The sequence below is a fragment of the Sinocyclocheilus grahami genome, unplaced genomic scaffold (assembly GCF_001515645.1).
Source record: "Sinocyclocheilus grahami isolate Dianchi unplaced genomic scaffold, SAMN03320097.WGS_v1.1 scaffold2440.1, whole genome shotgun sequence".
Taxonomy (NCBI): Eukaryota; Metazoa; Chordata; class Actinopteri; order Cypriniformes; family Cyprinidae; genus Sinocyclocheilus; species Sinocyclocheilus grahami.
In genome coordinates, this window is record NW_015507619.1 from 74,450 (window position 1) to 93,449 (window position 19,000).

The window sequence follows — 19,000 nt, forward strand, 5'->3', positions numbered from 1 at the left end:
CTGATTTAACCAAACCTGCCGGTTTCCCGCGATTATGACGTATGTAAAATGTAAGCTGGTGATGGCAGTTCGGATCATTTCTCCGACTCGGCTCTCTGAGGCTCGTGCAGCACAATGAACGAATCTCTTTTTCGAGTCCTTTCGTTCATTTGAGCAAAATATAATTAAAATGTTACGTGTTACTTCCCTAACACGACTACTACTTACGCAAACGCTGATCACACTACAAACAATACAAAACTATAATGCTATAAGAAACAGAAAAGATGAATTCAATGTTTACCTGCTGGGTCTTCAGCCTATGATTAGCTCACCTCAGCTCTTTTCTTCGGGTTTTGAACGACTCAGGAAAACCCGAAGACTCGAAACAGGTGAGCTACTTGATTGGTTGCGCATGCGCGACTGAACGAATCACTCCCCGAGACAACTCGTTCTTCCCGAGTCACATTAAAGATTTGTTCAAAATGAACGAATCATTCAAGAACGACCCAACACTAATGGTGCGTTCAAGTCATGTCGGACAGATCGTATTTACGAGTTGAACGCACACCACAAAGTCGTTATTACGAGTGGGAAACTCTAAATTTTCTTTAAGCCCCGAGTTTCCGAGTTGGGAGCGTGTCTGTCAATGAGAAACATGGAGGAATCTGTAGTTGACGGTAAATTTTTGTTTAAATTGATAGTTTAGTTGTCCTATAAACTTAAATTGGTCATGTTCTTGTTACACAGCTAGTTAATGAAATCCAAGTAAAAAAATGCTATAATTTTAGCACCTATAGGTGAAAAATCTTTTGATTTGCCATGTTGCATTTAGTTAACAGCTTTTTTTCATCTCTGTATTTTAGCATTTGTTGAAGCTGAAAATTTGTTATACTGGGATCCTGGTCTAAAAAAATTATTAAAAACGCAAAACACACCTGATGCGAATTCTTTGCTCTTCATTTTTTATAAGCAGAGTTAAAAGACCCTGTATTTTCTTGTAATTTATCAAAAGAAGGTACACCGCCATCTTGTGCCGACTAAACTGACTTGAACGCACCTGACGTCGTAATTACGACTTGTCAACTCGTAAGTACGAACGGAGGACTTGAACGCAGCATTACTAAATTAACCCAGTTACGACTTCCACTTCTGAGAAAACCAGAAATATCAAAAGCATCCATTAAAAGCAACTTACATTTCTGCAGATAACTTTTTTTGTAGAAGCATTTTTTTAAATTTGAACTAGCACCAACTACACCAGCTGCAAAAGACACTGGTGCAAGTGGAACGTACAAAACATGGGCTGCGTCCGAAATCGCATACTGCTTAGTAGGTACTACATTTGAATTTGAACGTACTACTCGACCGTTAAAAAAGTACGTTCTATATAGTATGAATGCGAGTAGTATGAATGGAATTCGGACATACTACATCCGCCATGTTGACGTTGTCACGTGACATGCGTCGCCACAACAGCGCCTAAATTTAAAGAGCCCTCACTACTGCGAACATCAGCAGTGTTTCACGTAATTCTTACCACTTTCATCGGCGATTAAACATCTTTTTACAGCCGACTCACGAAATCATCTAATCGACTTACAATGTTTAAACTTTCAATAAGTCAGCCGTTCACTTAGATCATGTTAAACAAGTGCAATTTAACCACAGTGAACAACGTTTTTCTCTAAGGTACTTACTCTTGAAGAGAGCCGCGTCGCCGCCTCCCGCCGTTCTCGAATATGGCGCCTCCTCTCGCGTGGCCTCATGGGATAGACTTGAACGCAGCATTACTAAATGAACCCAGTTACGACTTCCACTTCTGAGAAAACCAGAAATATCATAAGCATCCATTAAAAGCAACTTACATTTCTGCAGATGAAACTTTTTTTGTAGAAGCATTTTTTAAAATTTGAACTAGCACCAACTACACCACGTTATGTACGAGAAGCTGCAAAAGACACTGGTGCAAGTGGAACGTACAGAACATGGTGACATTATTTTTTAAGTAAATAAAATGGCCGATATATTGTGTCATCAATTATTGAGGTCATGTACATATATTGCGCGATAAGTTGATATATTGATTATTGCGACATGCCTATTATAGTGTCTTATTGAACGACAGTAATGTAATTTGTTATTACTTCCAGAAAGCTATGACATTGTGATTGTTTTTATTAATGTATTTATCATCATGCAATATGAGTAATAGTGGCACCTTACTATTAAACTACATCTCAAGGATTTTGTAATAATACAATTATACAATGACAATTTACAGGTCATGTCAAAGTATGCTGTTGGTTTGAATGAGGAGGTTAATGAATGTGGTGAGTTTGAGTCAGTGTACATAAATATCTCCTGTTGACATTATTTTTTAAGTAAATAAAATGGCCGATATATTGCGTCATCAAAAATGATTGAGGTCATGTACATATATTGCGCGATAAGTTGATATATTGATTATTGCGACATGCCTATTATAGTGTCTTATTGAACGACAGTAATGTATTTTGTTATTACTTCCAGAAAGCTATGACATTGTGATTGTTTTTATTAATGTATTTATCATCATGCAATATGAGTAATAGTGGCACCTTACTATTAAACTACATCTCAAGGATTTTGTAATAATACAATTATACAATGACAATTTACAGGTCATGTCAAAGTATGCTGTTGGTTTGAATGAGGAGGTTAATGAATGTGGTGAGTTTGAGTCAGTGTACATAAATATCTCCTGTTTGTCCCTTTCCTTATTTTTACATAACCTGTTTTTCCTCTTCTGCTGTCAGTTTTCTGAGGTTATTGTGTGTATGACAGGTATTTGTTTATGACTTGTTGTAATGTGTAGTTTTTTTTGATGATTTATTGATCAGTTCTTCATGAGTGAGCTCAATGGACAGTCAGTAATCGTTTAGAACCATCATAATTACTGTTTATGAATCCTTCTGCTGTTCAGTTGTATGATTTCTAAATAGTTGATCAAAACTTAATGCAAATCATGATTTTAAAACAATTAACTTAAAAACAACAACAACAACACACATTTAGTGTTGCTTCAGATCGATCGCTGTTAAGAACCAGCTGATAATCACTTCCTGTGAGTTGTTGTGTTGTATTTTTTGAGCATGACACAAATCACGCTGAAGCAAAAGGTTTGTGCATGCTGTAAACAAACCAGCATGAGAGATGTGGTAAATATGGCATATTATTGCTCTATTTTGGGGTTTTGATTGCTTCTGTTTTCCTCATTTGTAAGTGCATTAAAGGATTTTAAATGCACTTCGCGTCTGGTGGTTCTTGGCCTCCCGCGGGCCGCCTATTGAGGAACCCTGCATTACACCCTAGATAGCATCGATCCAATATCAATATTCAATAAATATTATCTAAACTGTGATGTATCTTTTCATGCCAGCTTTTTGGAGGTGAAAAATGACAGTTCCAATCACCCAAAAGTTCAGTCATTCATTGAAATTATATTTTAAAGTACATAACCAATGCACAGCTGAAACCTGGCACTAATAAAAATTTGTATTGGGAACAAGATAAGCTTTGAAATAATCAGCTTTGAAATAAAAGTCTAATCAAATTGTTGGGAAAAGTGCTGGAAAATGTCTCTCTTATGTACCTTAGGCTGTAGTGTATTGTTTATTTATGAGCAGCTTGGTTAGGTTGTGCCGTCCATGACATCCATAGCATCCTTTACCTCTGACCTCATGATGTGTTTCTCTGGTTCGATAGGTTGGTGTGTGAGTGTGTGACCAGCATGTCAAAGAGCACTCCTCACAGGCGTGGGATCACGTTCGAGGTGGGAGCGCAGCTGGAGGCCAGGGACAGTCTGAAGAACTGGTCAGTGTCTTTCCTCTGCTTCCGTTCTTCCATCTGTTCATTCACTCGGCCTGATTGAAATTCAGATGCTTCACTGGCGCTGATGCCACTAGTTCTGTTGCATTCCAATATTTTTGAAAAAGTTAGCATTTTAAATCATGTTCCACAAATGTTGTGCTTTTCCAGCTGAGTATTTATTTATTTATTCATTCTCCCCGCAAACAATTTTCAACCTTTCTTTAGAGACCCAGCTGTAATCTGTAACTAATCTGAAATAACTCTGTCTGTTTTGTGTTGACAGGTATGCAGCTAGCATTGAGAAGATCGACTATGAAGACGAGAAGGTTTTGATTCACTACAGGCAGTGGAGTCATCGTTATGATGAATGGTTTGACTGGAGCAGTCCGTACCTCAGACCTGTGGAACGAATCCAGCTGAGGAAACAAGGTCTCCGTGAACGGCAGAGCGCTCCAGTAAGCACTTCCTGTCTAACTGTGCTGAGTCACTCACAGTCTGCATGGGCAAAGTTGTACTCTGACTCAATGTTGCAAGATTATATATATAGATATGTTTCTCTTCTCAGGGCTTTCATGTCAACCAGAAAGTCCTTGCCAGCTGGTCAGACTGTCGGTACTACCCTGCTAAGATCATGTCCCGGGATAAAGATGGTGTGTACTCACAACACTCACATCATTAATGCTAAGTTTATTTTCTGAATGGCCCAGAGTAAATTGGCAGCCGAAACATAATAGTGTACCATTGTTTTTGGCTGATGTTTAAAGGGGTCATATGATGTTGATAAAAAGAACATTATGTTGTGTATTTGGTGTAATGCAATGTATTTATGTGGTTTAAAGTTTAAAAAACACATTATTTTCCACATACTGTACATTATTGTTTCTCCTCTGTGCCCCGCCTTTATGAAACGCGTCGATTTTTACAAAGCTCATTGGTCTGAAAAGCGAGGTGTGCTCTGATTGGCCAGCTATCCAGTGCGTTGTGATTGGCTGAATACCTCAAGCGGACCAAACAAAGTAGTTTCGCTTTCACAACGAAACACACAGCGCTTCACGACATGGTGGCGGAGGCAACAACAATACTACAGCGAGAATAAAAGTTACACTGCCTTTCTTTGCGTGAACATTTGGGCGGCGTTATGCAAATCTTCCCACATCGTGATGTAGACATGTGGGGGCGTGTTAGAACGAGCCGTTTTAGGTAGGCGTGGTTGACTCTGAACTTTTATAAAGATTATCTCTTTGGATTTGAGACTTTAGTCTTTGCAACTTTACAGATCTTCTTTATGCACCAAGAGTTTGTACCACTCCAAAGAGAAAGGAAAACTTGAAATCGCATCATATGACCCCTTTAAATGATTGTGAGACTCAAGTATTTAAAAAAAATGAATCACTTTTAAAAAATATAATAAAATAAAAATAACAAATTATTATAAATAATAATACAAATTTAAAAAATATTTAATTGTAGTTAATTTCACAGTATTACTGTTTTTACTGTATTTTAACCCTAAACATTTGTACAGTAATACATACATATGAATATTAAACATTGCATATTTAATTGTGCTGCCCATTTAACACATTTTTACATTATTACCTTAGCTGACACTTCTACTTAATAAAACACTAATAATTTAATAACACTGTTAAATGAAAGTTTTATATTTAGAAAATTAGAATTTAGAATCTCAGTCTCAAAAGAAATGTCTGTTTTTCATAATGTTACTTATAATGTTGTGATGCCTACATTCACTTGTAGCATTCAAAACAATTGATTAAAGTTATTCATTGTTGTTTTTATACAATAGTATTTCATTTTAATATCCGACATATATCAGTATCAGTGCATCTTTTTTGTAGCTATGTATTTGACATGTACACACATTACATTATGAAAGTGTTTACAAATGGCTGTGCTTCTGTGGTGTCTCAGGTTTCTACACAGTGAAGTTTTTTGATGGAGTCATAAAGACAGTGAAGGGGATTAAGGTGAAGCCGTTCCGCAAGGTATGAGAAGTGATTGCCTCAGCTCTAATAATGATTAAACCAGGCCATTAAAATACAGGATTAATGAGTTTGTCTTTATCTACAGAGCTCTAATGGCAAGACCAATCAGCAGACTCAAAAGCGGGGCAATCAGAATGGGAAAAAATGGAAGGCCAAGGAGAATGGCAGCAGCAGAAGTAACGGCTCGAGACACAGCATGTCTGACCAGGATGGGGAGAGCGAATCGGAGGAGGATGAAGAAGACGCTACAGTGATTGACGAGTCCAGAAATCTCCAGAACGGTGGAGAGAGCGAAAGCACAGCAGCTCAGATATTGAACGAGTCCGAGCCGAGTTCTGCGGAGCACAACGAAACACAGCCCAGTGAAGAAAACAAGACAGAACCGCTTGAGAATGGAGAAGCGAACAAACCAGAGGAGAAAGAGATGAATGGAGGACAGGAGGAGTCCCAAGCACTTCAAAATGGCGTTGACGGGAATGACGGAGACCAGAAAGAGAAGGAAAACGCAACAGATGAAAGCCCCAGTCTGCCCAGAAGGACACGGAGTAAGGTGACAGATGGTGAGTTTGGTTTGGAGGAACATGGTGGTGTTACATCTGAATATTTGATTTTGTTATGATTCAATTCCAAGAGCTAGATTCAACCTCACACACTCCAATGGACTGCATTTGCTGAGTAGCTAATAGAGAGACCGTATCAAGAGAGGAGGTGGGCCATTTGAATAAATATGACCCTGGAGCACAAAACCAGTCTTAAATCGCTGGGGTATATTTGTAGCAATAGCCAAAAATACATTGTATGAGTCAAAATTATAGTTTTTTCTTTTATGCCAAAAGTCATTAGTATATTAAGAAAAAATCATGTTCCATGAAGACATTTTGTAAATTTCCTACCGTAAATATATCAAAACCTAATTTTTGATTAGTAATATGCATTGCTAAAAAATTCATTTGGACAACTTTAAAGGCTATTTTCTCAATATTTAGATTTTTTGCATCCTCAGATTCCAGATTTATCTGTATCTCGGACAAATATTGTCCTATCCTAACAAACTGGTTTTGTGGTCCAGGGTCACACAAATATGAGTGGGATGCTCAATTTGATATCTGTAGGACAGGGAGTCCTGCCTTTCAGTAACACTAAGTTACTTATTTTTGCTGGTGGCAATGAATTTTTAACCAGGTCAAGAGTTAACTTAGTGGTTTGGTAAGTTTTTCCTGTAAAGACTGAAAGTAGAGGATTGTTGGGTGATTTACTCGTGTATTAGATTCAAACTTGATGATTAAATTTCTTGGCTTGTGTCTCTCACAGGAAAGGATGTGGAAAAGTCCAACGGTCCAGAACTGAGGAAGAGACGTGCATCAACAGGACAGATGCCACCGACCAAAAGGAGCAGAGCCAATTCAAGCACAGGTTCACTCTCTTGTATTATCCTTTTTGTTGTTCCAGCTGCTGTTCTTTATGCTAGTTGGTGATTAAACCATCTGACAGGACATTGTGACTCTGATCCCCTCATAGACAGAAACAGTCGATCCCAAATCAAAGCGGACTCTGTCCCGGAGACTTCAGAAAGTAAGGATGGCTCAACCAGTCCTGCAGAAAATGCAGCACCCAAAGAGGAGGCAGGATCCACACCTGATCTCGGTAAACATCCTCCTTTGTTTCAGTTTGATCATCAAATGTGTTTGCTTAGACTGAATCATTATTGCTATTTCATGAGGCACCACTCACCTTTTCTTCAGAATATGTACAAATCTTGTTAATTCGACATTTATGCAGCTATGTGATGTGCTAACTGATGCATTGCTTTCTTAGCTGCAGCAGTCAAACAGCCGCAAACAATCCACCTTCCAACCACAAACAAGTATAGCAGAGAACCATGTGAGTGCACAGCCCTCGCTTTCACTCTGTCTCACCGATACAGTATAAAAACCTGCCGGTATGTGACCTCATTGCCCTTTTCCTCCCTCAGTGTACAGGGTCATCAAAAACCAGCCGCCCCCTATCCTGTCCATTGAGCTGGACCACAACCCGTTCAAATGCAAAATCGCAGGCTGTCTCAAGTCTTTCCGCAAGGCGTCTCTGCTGCACTACCACATGAAGTACTATCACGCACAGAGCGACCCAAGCCCCCCTCGCTGCGTCCAGACGCGCTCCTCAGACAAACAGAACAGCCAGGAGACCCCTCGCAGGCGCCGGACCGTCTCGTCTTCCCACTGTTAGTGCACTTTATCTATCAGTATTTACTTTAGCTGTTTGTGTGGGTGTTTGTTTTTGAATGGGTTGCTGGTGAAGTCGGTTCACATTTTGTCCATATTTATGTGTGTTTACTTGCATTCACATTATAAACGTGCCCGTATAATGCTCATTTACAAGTTCATCACCTTATTTTTGGGGGGTCTGCTAGGAGGCATTTACATGATTTAAAGTTAAAAAACATTTATTTTCTCATACTGTACATTGTTGCAGCGCCTCTTTTCACCCTCTGCCTCAAATGCTCTGTTTTAGTTCTCTGGTTTAGTCTCTTTAAAGCCAGCTTTTCCAAAAAGCCCAGTCTGTGATGCATGACAATTATGTACTAAAAATGTAAAAGTTAGCATTTTTTGAAAAGTTTTGTGTATGGACGATGGCGTTCTCAAAACGATTCCTGTCCACACAAATCCGTGCAAATGACTAAGAATTTTGTATTATTCATACCACGTCAGTAGTTGATATCACTTTGTAAAGTAACACTACACACCTGTGCACTTAACCTATAATACACATGCACATGATATCACTGATATCAAAAGTTCACATTTTTGTACTTTACACTAAGACGATAATGGTATCATTTTCAAAAATGTCCACTTTGAAACCCGTTTTCAAACGTTTGCATTTTCAGGCTCCCAAAAATGCCGTTGTCATGAGAATGACATGCATGAAATACATGCGAAATGCATACAATTTTCAGTTTTTAGTTGAAAACTGTTGTCTTAACGCCCCCGAAAAGAAAACGCAGTTACCTGTATTTATGTGTGTATTTCTGTGGCAAAACGAGAAAAACTGAACTGCGAGATGTAAAATCAGAATTCAGAGAAAATGCATACAGAATTGTGAACTGTGAACTTACAATAATGAGTTTATACTTTATACTTTCGGAAGAAAGAGAAAAAAACACTCAAAATTACAAGAAAAAAAGTCACAATTGTGAAATACAAAGTCACAATTTGTTTTTTTTCCCGTGGTGCAAAAAAAATAAAAAAAAAGAACTGTGAAATGTAAACTCAGAATTTGGAGAAATTGAAAGATGTTAACTTTGAGGAAATAAAGGTAAGTACAGAACAGCGAAATGTAGTTGTGAGTTAAAATCATAATTGCTCGTTTACAAGTAAAAAAAAAAACTTTAATTGTGAGATAAAAAGTGGGGGGAAAAAACAGAATTGCGAGACGCAAACTCAGAATTCAGAGAAAAAAAATACAGAATTGTGAGATGTAAACTTACAATTATGAGTTCATAAGTCACAATTTTCAGACGAAAGAAAATATATAAAAATACTCAATTACAAGAAAAACAATAAGTAACAATTACCTTTTTTATTTTTGACATGTAAACTCAGAATTCTGAGCAATTGAAAGATCTTAACTTTCAGAGAGAATACAGATAAATACAGAATAGCGAGATGTAATTGCGAGTTAAAGTCTGGATTGTTAACTCAGTTCTGTGGTAACAAGTGAATTGTGAGATGTAGACCCACAGTTGTTTGAATTGTGATATTTAAACTGAATTCTGAGGGAACAAAAGTCTGAACTGCAAAATGTTTATAACTCCCATTGCAGTGGATTTTGTGCTTTGTAACTTTGCATATCGTTTACATAGGGTGACCATTAGGGGTGTGACTCGAGAACGTGACTATATCCTCGCGCAGACCTTTCAGATATATTTGCATTACACTGGCTCGTTCACAAGTGGTGGTATGTAAGATATTTTATGTTCACATCAGGCAAGTGGCCACATGATAAGTGGGAAAATTACGCAGTGTAGTCTTTATCCAGTCATAAAAACAGAATTCACAGTTTAACGCTGAATGTCACGGAATTTGTGAATTAATCAAAAGTAGGTCATTACACTTAAGTCACAATATGGACTAGTATCTGTAAACATTAAGCCGCAAAAGTTGATTTAAATATGAATCCTGCATGTTCTGCCTGTCTGTTAATGAATGGCGCAGACTCGCGGTTTCATTTACTACACTCTGAAGCGCGTGATGCTCGCAGTGATTTCAGCGTCTGCCGTCTCACTAAATGAGGGCGTAAACACATGAACAACATCTCCAGAACTGCTCTGAGAGTCACTTCATGAGCATTTGACCGTTTGATTTGAGTAAAACTAGCGTCATATCTCTTACACAGAACTGTAAAGATATTCACGGCAACCCGTTAAAATAAAAGTCCGGTTTGATTTGAAGACATTGTGCCTATAACTATTTTTCAGTAGAATGTACATAACCTACTACTACTAAAATTAAACAAACATCTTTTTATTTTTTCAAGGAATAATGACACAAAACATTTCTTCCATGTTTTAATTTTAATAGTAAATCCCCTTTTTTTGCCAAAAAATCTTGTTTGCTTAATTTTCAATAATTAAAAGATAAATGAAATTAAATTAATGTTTTATGCCTTCATATGATAACCAGAAAAATGTAAATACACACAGAATTTCTGAGGGGGGAAAAAATCATAAGGTTACTTTAAGAAAAGAAAAAATGAATAAATTAAGTTGTTTTATGCATTCATATAATTAGGCATGCCAAAACACAGAATTTGGTAACAATAAAAAATATAAATACTATGGTGAGAAAAAATTAAATATTTCATAGGGCCCTAAACATGTAAGTTTTGTTAAACTTTTAATAAATTGATGTGAAAATTTACAAGTTTCATGATTTTAATTAATAAAACTTAATTTAACTATTAAAAAGGAGTCGAGAAAAATGAAAACGGAAAAAATGGAATTTGGAAGGAAAAAACCTCACAATTTAGGAAAAAATAAAACGGATTTCATAGGGCCCTAACTATCCCTCAGCCGTGCCGTGCCCCCCAGTTTCTTTTAAATGGATACATTAATCGTGTTTATATATTTTTTATTAAAGTGGAAATTAGTTTACTAAATAATGTAAACTTGACTGACTGCTTCATCCTTCTTTAAAGGGATATTTGTTGTTTATTATTTATTTTTATTTATACTATTTATAATTTTTGTGCAATTACTTGCCTGTCAGTTCAGTTTGTGGCAAAACATTTTGCAATGTTTACATGTTTATTACTTCATAAAATTTATTAAAATAGATGTTTAATTTCATAAAGTACAAGTTGATTTCAAAATGCACCTACTTTTTTGCATTTTGTTTTTCAGTTGAATAAAAAACTATTTTGCCCCATATATTTCATCATTGAGGATTTCTTTAAAGTCTAAAAATCTCGTCTCGTCTCGTTCTCGTGAACCCAGTCTCGCGTCTCGTCTCGTGGGATAAGTGTCTCGTCACACCCCTAGTGACCATACGTCCTCTTTTCCCTGGACATGTCCTCTTTTTGGACCTAAAAAAAATGCGTCCGGCTGGGATTTCTAAATCGCCCAAAATGTCTGGGATTCGGCTTTTGCTTTCTATAATCGTCATTCATTGTGTGCGTTTTTGTATTAAAGCCCTGCGTGCTGTTTTCTTAATCCCGCTCCAGCTGAATTTCTGACCATTACTGTGTGCTCCTGCAAACATTATAATTTTCACGCATCAGGGAGCCGCTATCAATATGCGGAGTATTTAAATCACTTTGGATGCAGCTTCGTGTTGGATGCAAGGTTGCCAAATTTTCCATTCCATTTTTTTTGCATGGAATTGGGCTGATTTTAAACTGTTGCGGCAGGTTGATTTTCTTCCGTAGGTTAAAAGTTTGAAATATTGTATAAATTTACATTTGACTGAAATGCTTGTATTGAAACATTTTGCATTCTACCAATGATAAAACTGTGGTAGATGTTAAGTTTTGTGAAGGACGGCCACTGGTAGGAAGCCTTTTAGCTGTGTTTATGATAAGTCTGCATAAATGTAAAATAGTTATTTTAGGTATGGTAATGACATATTTTGAGTTTTGATATTTGGGATATGGTCATTGTGCTACTAAGGGCCCCACTCCCCCCGTCTGCATCCTGCCCCCACTGTCCTCTTTTTTTGAAAACCCTAGTTTACATGCACAAACAGCTATGTTAGACATGACAGGGGAAAAAATCATTAATAAGTGTCTGTTATATGAACTTCCTCCCACAGATACTCCCTCTCCTCTGAGTGACAGTAAGTCAGGTCACGCTCTGTCGCCCCCTGCGGTTGGCAGCATGCACCGGCAGCGCTCGGCCACGCTGGGCGCAGAGAGGAGCAAAGAGAACCAACACTTCAACCGCTCGCTGCATGACGACAGAGACTGGGTTGCCAAGGAAACAGGTATTGCTGAACATCGTGATCATTCCATCCATTTCTGTGCACATGCTGACGCTGATTCCTCTGCATATTACCACAGTCGGGCCATGACAGTAATAGAGATTGATTTTCTCATCTGAAGGAGCGAAAGAACGGGAAAGGCTGAGGGAGAAGCGGCAGAGGGATTTCTTCCGCATCAAACTGAAGAAAAAGAAGAAGAAAAGGAAGTCGAAGTCAGGTGAGATGGTTGTTTTAGTGCAGTGGTGTCTCTGTGTGTCTTCAGCTCTCTGCTGCCCCCTCTGTTTGTCTGCTGGAGCTGCAAACTTTCTCTAACGAGTCTGACGCTGAGCTGGATCTGAACATGCCCCTCTCAGAGCAGGGTGTGGAAACGGTCACTCATGGCTCTGAGATCGTACGCTGTATTTGTGAAGTGCAGGAGGAGAACGACTTCATGATACAGGTGAACTACTGCCTTCTGAAATCGGACCAGACCTCCATTTGATACATTTGTTGATAAACCAAACTCAAATGAAAAAGTCTGTTTTGACCCTAAACTCGATTGTATTGCATATAAAACAGACATTAGAACTTTCACATATATTTTATTTTCATATATATATATATATATATAATTAAACAGTAGCATCATTGCTCAGGTCAGTGATGATTCAGTTCAGATAAAAAAAAAAAATCAGTTTTGAAACGAGTTCAATTCAGTTATAAGCATGCAACAACGTTTGTAGGTCGGGAAGAAGGAGGCGGGAACCGGCGAACACTCAAACAAAACTTTAATAATAAAATAAACACAAAATAGCACGACAGCCCCTCGCGGATGACTGCCGCGCACAAACGAAACCAAAACACAAAATAAAATCCATTCCTGGTCCTCTCTCGTCTTTCCCTGTCGTCACTCCTCCTTTGTATCCTTCCGGAGCTCCTCCGTGAGACTCGAGACCGGTGAGTGGCGCAGGTGTCGCGCATTCGCAATTACTCCACCGGCCTCGCTCCGTTCCCACGGCTCTCGGCCCCGCCCCTCTCGTCACAAAGCAGTTCCACACAATTCAGCAATGTTGTTAATGAACAACAGCTCAAGTCAGATCAATGTTGATTCAATTCAGTTCAGTATCAGTGTTAATACAAGATGCAAATCAGCTGTAAAAGTTGAGCTCTGCAGAGTACAGTATAATCATCCAGCTTAAAGGAATAGTTTACGCAAAAATTACAATTCTGTCATTAATTACTCACCCTCATGTCGTTCCAAACCTGTGAGACCTTCGTTCATCTTCGGAACACAAATTTAAGATATTTTTGATAAAATCTGAGAGCTTTCTGACCCTGCATAGACAGCAACACAACTGATACGTTCAAGGCCCAGAAAGTTAGTAAGAATATTGTTAACCCTTGTGCGGTCTTCGGTCACTTTTGACTGGAGAATTTTACATTTTGAATTTTTTTTAATTCATAGCTTTACCAGAATGGTACGAAACTTGGTGACTTTTATTGCACTTGGTATGTGAACACAAAAAAAATTGAGGGCATGATTCGAAAAAGCTAAGTGGTCATAAAAAGAATCACACTCATGGTCTTCGGTCAAAAATGACCGACCATAGGAAATGAATGGGAAATTGAGGGGAAAAAATACAGAAAATGTTTGTGTGTACAATCTACAAATCCCCCACAATGCAGAAAAAAATTGCACGTCAATGAAGGGGTGAAATTCTAAAACATCTAGAGTGCAAAATCAACACACCACCTCGCACACGCACGGACACACACACACACACACACCTATGAACTGGTGTGACTGTAACACTGCAACTATGTAATATAAAATCAATAATTCAACTACAATGCAGTAAAAAAAGTGGACCACAAGGAAGGGGTTACATTGTAAAACATCAAGAGTGTAAAACAGATACATCCACTCACACACACACAATTATACACACTCAAATGGATTGGAATGGCTATAACCATATAGCCAAAATGAGTCAGAAGACTGAAATAAGAGGTTAAAATCAGATTAGACCCAGAAGGATTCAGCTCTGATAAAGCATTCCTGTTAATTTGTTATATTTTTATATAATTTTAATGTTTTGTGTAACAAAATGCTTTGTGTTCAGGTTTGAATGTAGTAGTAATAATAATGCAAAAATCTACACTTCAAATCAACAATTAAAACAACTAAAAAAGATAAACCTTGACAAAAAGTAGTCTTTGAGAATGCCGTAATATACATTTAAATCCACAACCTAATAAAAGTAAACAATTATGTATAAAAACAACTAGGGAATTCGCAAGCCTCTAACAAGAATCTAGTGGTTAAATCATGAAATTACAGGTTGTTGTTGTTTTTGCACTCACCAGGAGGTGCTATTCTGCCTTCAAAAATTTGATTTTTAAGGCCTAGTCTCGATTTTAATCTGAAATACTGCATTAATTGAAATAAAATGTGAAAAAATTTGATTTGGTGTTTTGGTGATACAAGTTCAGTAATTGTCTGGGAGGCTGAAGGATGTGTCCTGTGCTCTCTGCAGTGTGATGAGTGTTTGTGCTGGCAGCATGGGACGTGTATGGGACTGTATGAGGACAGTGTTCCAGACAGCTACAGCTGCTACATCTGCAGAGACCCACCAGGTGAGACACCAGAACTTCCCCAAACCATCTCAGTTTAGCATATAGTAGCTTTGTTATTCATCTGTCTGGTCTGTGTGTGTTGGCAAAAAAGAACAAGGATCAAAATATAACAACCACTTCAATACATTTTGTTGTCTGGCTTTGAGTTAATCTTTAAATATGCATGTTTCTGTATGCAGCCCAGAGGCAGAGTCAAAGGTACTGGTATGATAAAGACTGGCTGAGCAGCGGTCACATGTATGGCTTGTCTTTCCTGGAGGAGAACTACTCCCACCAGAACAGTAAGAAAGTGGCAACTGCCCATCAGCTCCTGGGGGACGTCCACCGTGTGTTTGAGGTCCTGAATGGCCTTCAGCTGAAGATGAGCATCTTACAGTAAGTAATTCCCCTGCTTGTATACTCTCGATGCGACCAGCTGTTTGATTAATAAAGTGAAAGACTGAGGTATGAATCAAAGCTGCCCTTTTTAGGACACAAGCCCATCCAGACCTGAAGTTCTGGCGGCAGCCCTGGAAGTCTGCAGACGGCCTACGGAGGAAGACTGCAGGTGACTCGGGCATTGCTACTCCCTTCCCCTCCTCACCCCCTGAAATTGGAGCAAATGAGTTTGAGACATTGAAGAGCGAAGTCCCATCGCCTGTGGAGACGCATTGCTCTTTCCAGGACTCATACATTAGCAGCGAGCACTGCTACCAGAAGCCCTGTACATACTACCCGGCGATGGAGAGAAGACTTGTGGTGGAGACGCGGTGCGGTTCTGAGCTGGAGGACAGTCTTAGGAGCACCGAAGACCTACTAGAGATGGCCGAGCAGAGGTACGGCACGCAGCTGGACCACGAACAGCACAAACTTCAGCTAGCTGACCGCTCCTTTAGTAAGGTAAGTTACAAGTAACTTGTTAGCTTTTCTGCCAAATGCACACTACAAGAAAGAAGCTTGTTGGCCAGTGTACATTTAAAGACTCACAGTTATGTTTTGTTAGTGCACACTGTACACAGTCAATCTGAGAATTCATGTTGCAACATTGTCAGAATTCAAATGTTTTCAAATCATTTGGAGAACTTGTTTCAAATCAATTCAAAGTTTGATTTTAATGTTTGAAATCTGTTTTCATACCAGTTAATATCTATTTTCAAAGCAGTTTGAGGACAGTTTTAAAACCAATTTAGTCTTGTTTTGAATTCTTTTCAAAACAGTTTGAGTTCTATTTTCAAATCAATTTGATGTCTCGTTTTAACCAGCTCAAAGTCTGTTTTCAAAACGGTTGGTTTTTCTGTCTTCAAGCCAGCTTGATGTCTGTCACCAAAACAATTCAAAGTCTGATTTTAAAAATGGTTTGAAATGTTTTCATACCATTTGATAATCTGTTTTCATAACAGTTAGGGATTGTTTTTTAAATCGGTTTGATATCTCGTCAAGAACAGTTCAAGGTCTTTTTCAAAATGTAAAAAAAAAAATGTTTTAAACCAATTTGTTGTCTGTTGTCAATCAGCTCAAATTCTGTTTTCAAACCAGTTCAAAATCTGTCATAGGGCCTGTTTACATCTGGTCACTATATGCGTTTGTGATCGGATAGCTATCTGATTTGTTAAAACGGTTCAATTTACACTTGGCCACATAAATGTTTCTCTACAAAAACGGATATAAAGCCGATCTTCAGTTCCTGCGCTGTGCGCAAATTTAACGGTGTTCACGTCAATGAAAGCAATAGATATGTGCTGCATTTGATTTATCATCAGCTAATTTCAAGATCAAAAACCGCAACAGGAGCGAGAGTGGCATCAGGACTTTAAAAATGTCAGGCTTAATACTTTTAATGAAAATAATTGTGTTCTGTGTCTGCGGCTTACTTTCAGTTTCATTTGCATCAGTTTGTGTGTCAGCTTGCTGAAGAGATACTCAGATACCCATCCGTGGGGATGCGTGCTGCATTAGCGCTGTCATATCTGACTATAACATGTCGTATAGCCTATAAAACGCTCACACATTTATTATTTTTATATTTTGGGAGGAGTGGTTTCAACAACCAGATGCATTTACACTTGTCCAGTTTTCGTCTGGAATGCGTCCTCCTGAAGTGGTTTGAGTGATCGAATTTAAATCCATCTCGAAAGTGTTTTGGAGGATATTTACACCTGGTATTTTCACAATCAGATAGCTATCCGATCAGAGAAATTGCATAAAATAACCAGGTGTAAACAGGCCTATATTGTCAGCAAATAGTTGCAACGTGCACATTTCCACACAGAAGATCACCATATTTCATGCATTGTTTTGCTGTGCATATAAAAAACTGAACTAATTTGTTTTGGACCGCAAACAAATGTCTCCTTGATGACACATTTAGATTATTGAATTACTATCATGCGTCATTCATTCATTCATCATCAATAACATGAGAACATCAGTACACGCCAAACATCATTGGTTTCTGTTGTCAGGAGCTGGAGTGCCGTATGAAACGACTGGTTTCCGCAGAGCAGGAAAAGAGTTGTGTGGTAGAAGTCAAGGAAGAGGAGCCTGACCCAAAGCCTGACCCTGACCTTGTGCTGCACCAGCAGTGGCAGCTGAACCTGCTGGAGCACATTGAAGCAGTGCAGGACCAGGTGACGCACAGAATGGACCTTATCGAGCGAGAACTAGACGGTGAGACTCTTACAAACAGATTTCCTGGTTTAAAAATCAATAAACCGCAAACATAACAATTTCAGATTGATTTGCTTGATATGTGTAATAACGTGTCGATATCATTATGCAGTGCTGGAGAGTTGGCTAGACTACACGGGTGAACTGGAACCTCCAGATCCTCTTGCGCGCCTCCCTCAACTGAAACATCGCATCAAACAGCTCCTGACTGACCTGGGAACAGTCCAGCAGATCGCACTCTGCTCCTCATCCTCTTGAAGGCGCCAGAGAACATGCAAACAGTTCACACTCAAATGAATGCACACAGAGTTCCTTAAAACTGCTGAAATACTTACATGTGCCTGTGTTTTGAGAGGAAACCCCTAAATGATTCAAGCTAATGTCAGTGTGACAGTTTCTGTGGCACATGCGTGTTGGATTGATGGGTCTAGTCAGCAGTTTAACAGTAGTCACCGGTTAGAAAAGACTGATGGAAATTGAGGCTAACGATACCTGATGCAAACAACAGGTTTTTTTTTGTGTGTGTGGAATATAATGCTTCATTGTAGCACTTAGCTATGTCTATCATAGACTTAGGAGGTATTTTGTTATTGTTTTTTTCCATGTAATTTTCACTGTATTATTCACATGCTAAATAATAGTTTTATGTTAATTCATAAGTGTTTAATAAGTGATCATTGTGGACTCTCTTGGCACGTCTTTGCTCTGGGTGGAGAGCTTAAGGACCTGAATGGTATTTTGCTGTAGTTAAAGAAAAAATGTTAAATATGAGTATAACAATATGAAAAAATATATTTTAATCTGAAAAATATGTGCATTTTACTTCTATATTTGTACTAAGAAGTCATGTAATCTTGTAAATAACCCAAACAATTGCTTAAATTCATGTTCTTTTTTATTTTTGATCTAAACTTGCATTTACAGTAAAGACTTTCTGTAAACTTTGATCTGTTGTGAATACTGTAGGTTGTGGGCTGTCTGCCTATAACCCTCTAATTTTGACAATTGATGTTGCTTTCATTTCAAATCAGTGAACTTTGTTTCCACTGGTACAAAAAACAAGCACAGAATGTTGTTCCCTTGCATACTGAATCTTTGTATGTATATATATATATATATATATATATATATATATATATATATCTCCCCCCCCCCCCAAATCTTCTAAAAACAAAACATGGTTACTATAATTAAACTATGGTAATCACAAATTAACCATGGTTCGCCTTTTTTTTTGTAGTAAAACTATACAAATGGTAATCAATACACCAAAAAACATGTTTACCACACTTTTATTACAATAAAACCGTGTTTAATTTTCCTAAGGGAATAATCATAAATCAAATGTTTTGCTTTTTCTTTAACCCTGTGGTTCTCTTCGGTCACTTTGACAGAAAAAATTTGTTTAGAATTTTTTTAAATCAC

General features: G+C 38.1%; 1 protein-coding gene across 1 annotated transcript in view; it reads left to right on the plus strand.

The window, feature by feature from the left end:
* Window positions 1-18,259, plus strand: part of LOC107575030 (PHD finger protein 20-like) — a 20,937-nt gene extending 2,678 nt beyond the window's left edge. The window contains exons 2-18 of the mRNA XM_016261438.1: window positions 3,727-3,834; window positions 4,115-4,286; window positions 4,397-4,481; window positions 5,767-5,841; window positions 5,924-6,400; window positions 7,152-7,253; window positions 7,359-7,484; window positions 7,656-7,721; window positions 7,813-8,058; window positions 12,146-12,316; window positions 12,435-12,541; window positions 12,609-12,752; window positions 14,830-14,929; window positions 15,109-15,304; window positions 15,400-15,808; window positions 17,371-17,575; window positions 17,688-18,259. Of these exons, the coding sequence (XP_016116924.1) occupies window positions 3,752-3,834; window positions 4,115-4,286; window positions 4,397-4,481; window positions 5,767-5,841; window positions 5,924-6,400; window positions 7,152-7,253; window positions 7,359-7,484; window positions 7,656-7,721; window positions 7,813-8,058; window positions 12,146-12,316; window positions 12,435-12,541; window positions 12,609-12,752; window positions 14,830-14,929; window positions 15,109-15,304; window positions 15,400-15,808; window positions 17,371-17,575; window positions 17,688-17,833 (2,910 nt within the window). The 5' untranslated portion in view covers window positions 3,727-3,751 and the 3' untranslated portion in view covers window positions 17,834-18,259. The remainder of the gene's footprint in view (window positions 1-3,726; window positions 3,835-4,114; window positions 4,287-4,396; window positions 4,482-5,766; window positions 5,842-5,923; window positions 6,401-7,151; window positions 7,254-7,358; window positions 7,485-7,655; window positions 7,722-7,812; window positions 8,059-12,145; window positions 12,317-12,434; window positions 12,542-12,608; window positions 12,753-14,829; window positions 14,930-15,108; window positions 15,305-15,399; window positions 15,809-17,370; window positions 17,576-17,687) is intronic.
* The last annotated feature ends 741 nt before the right edge of the window (window positions 18,260-19,000 follow it).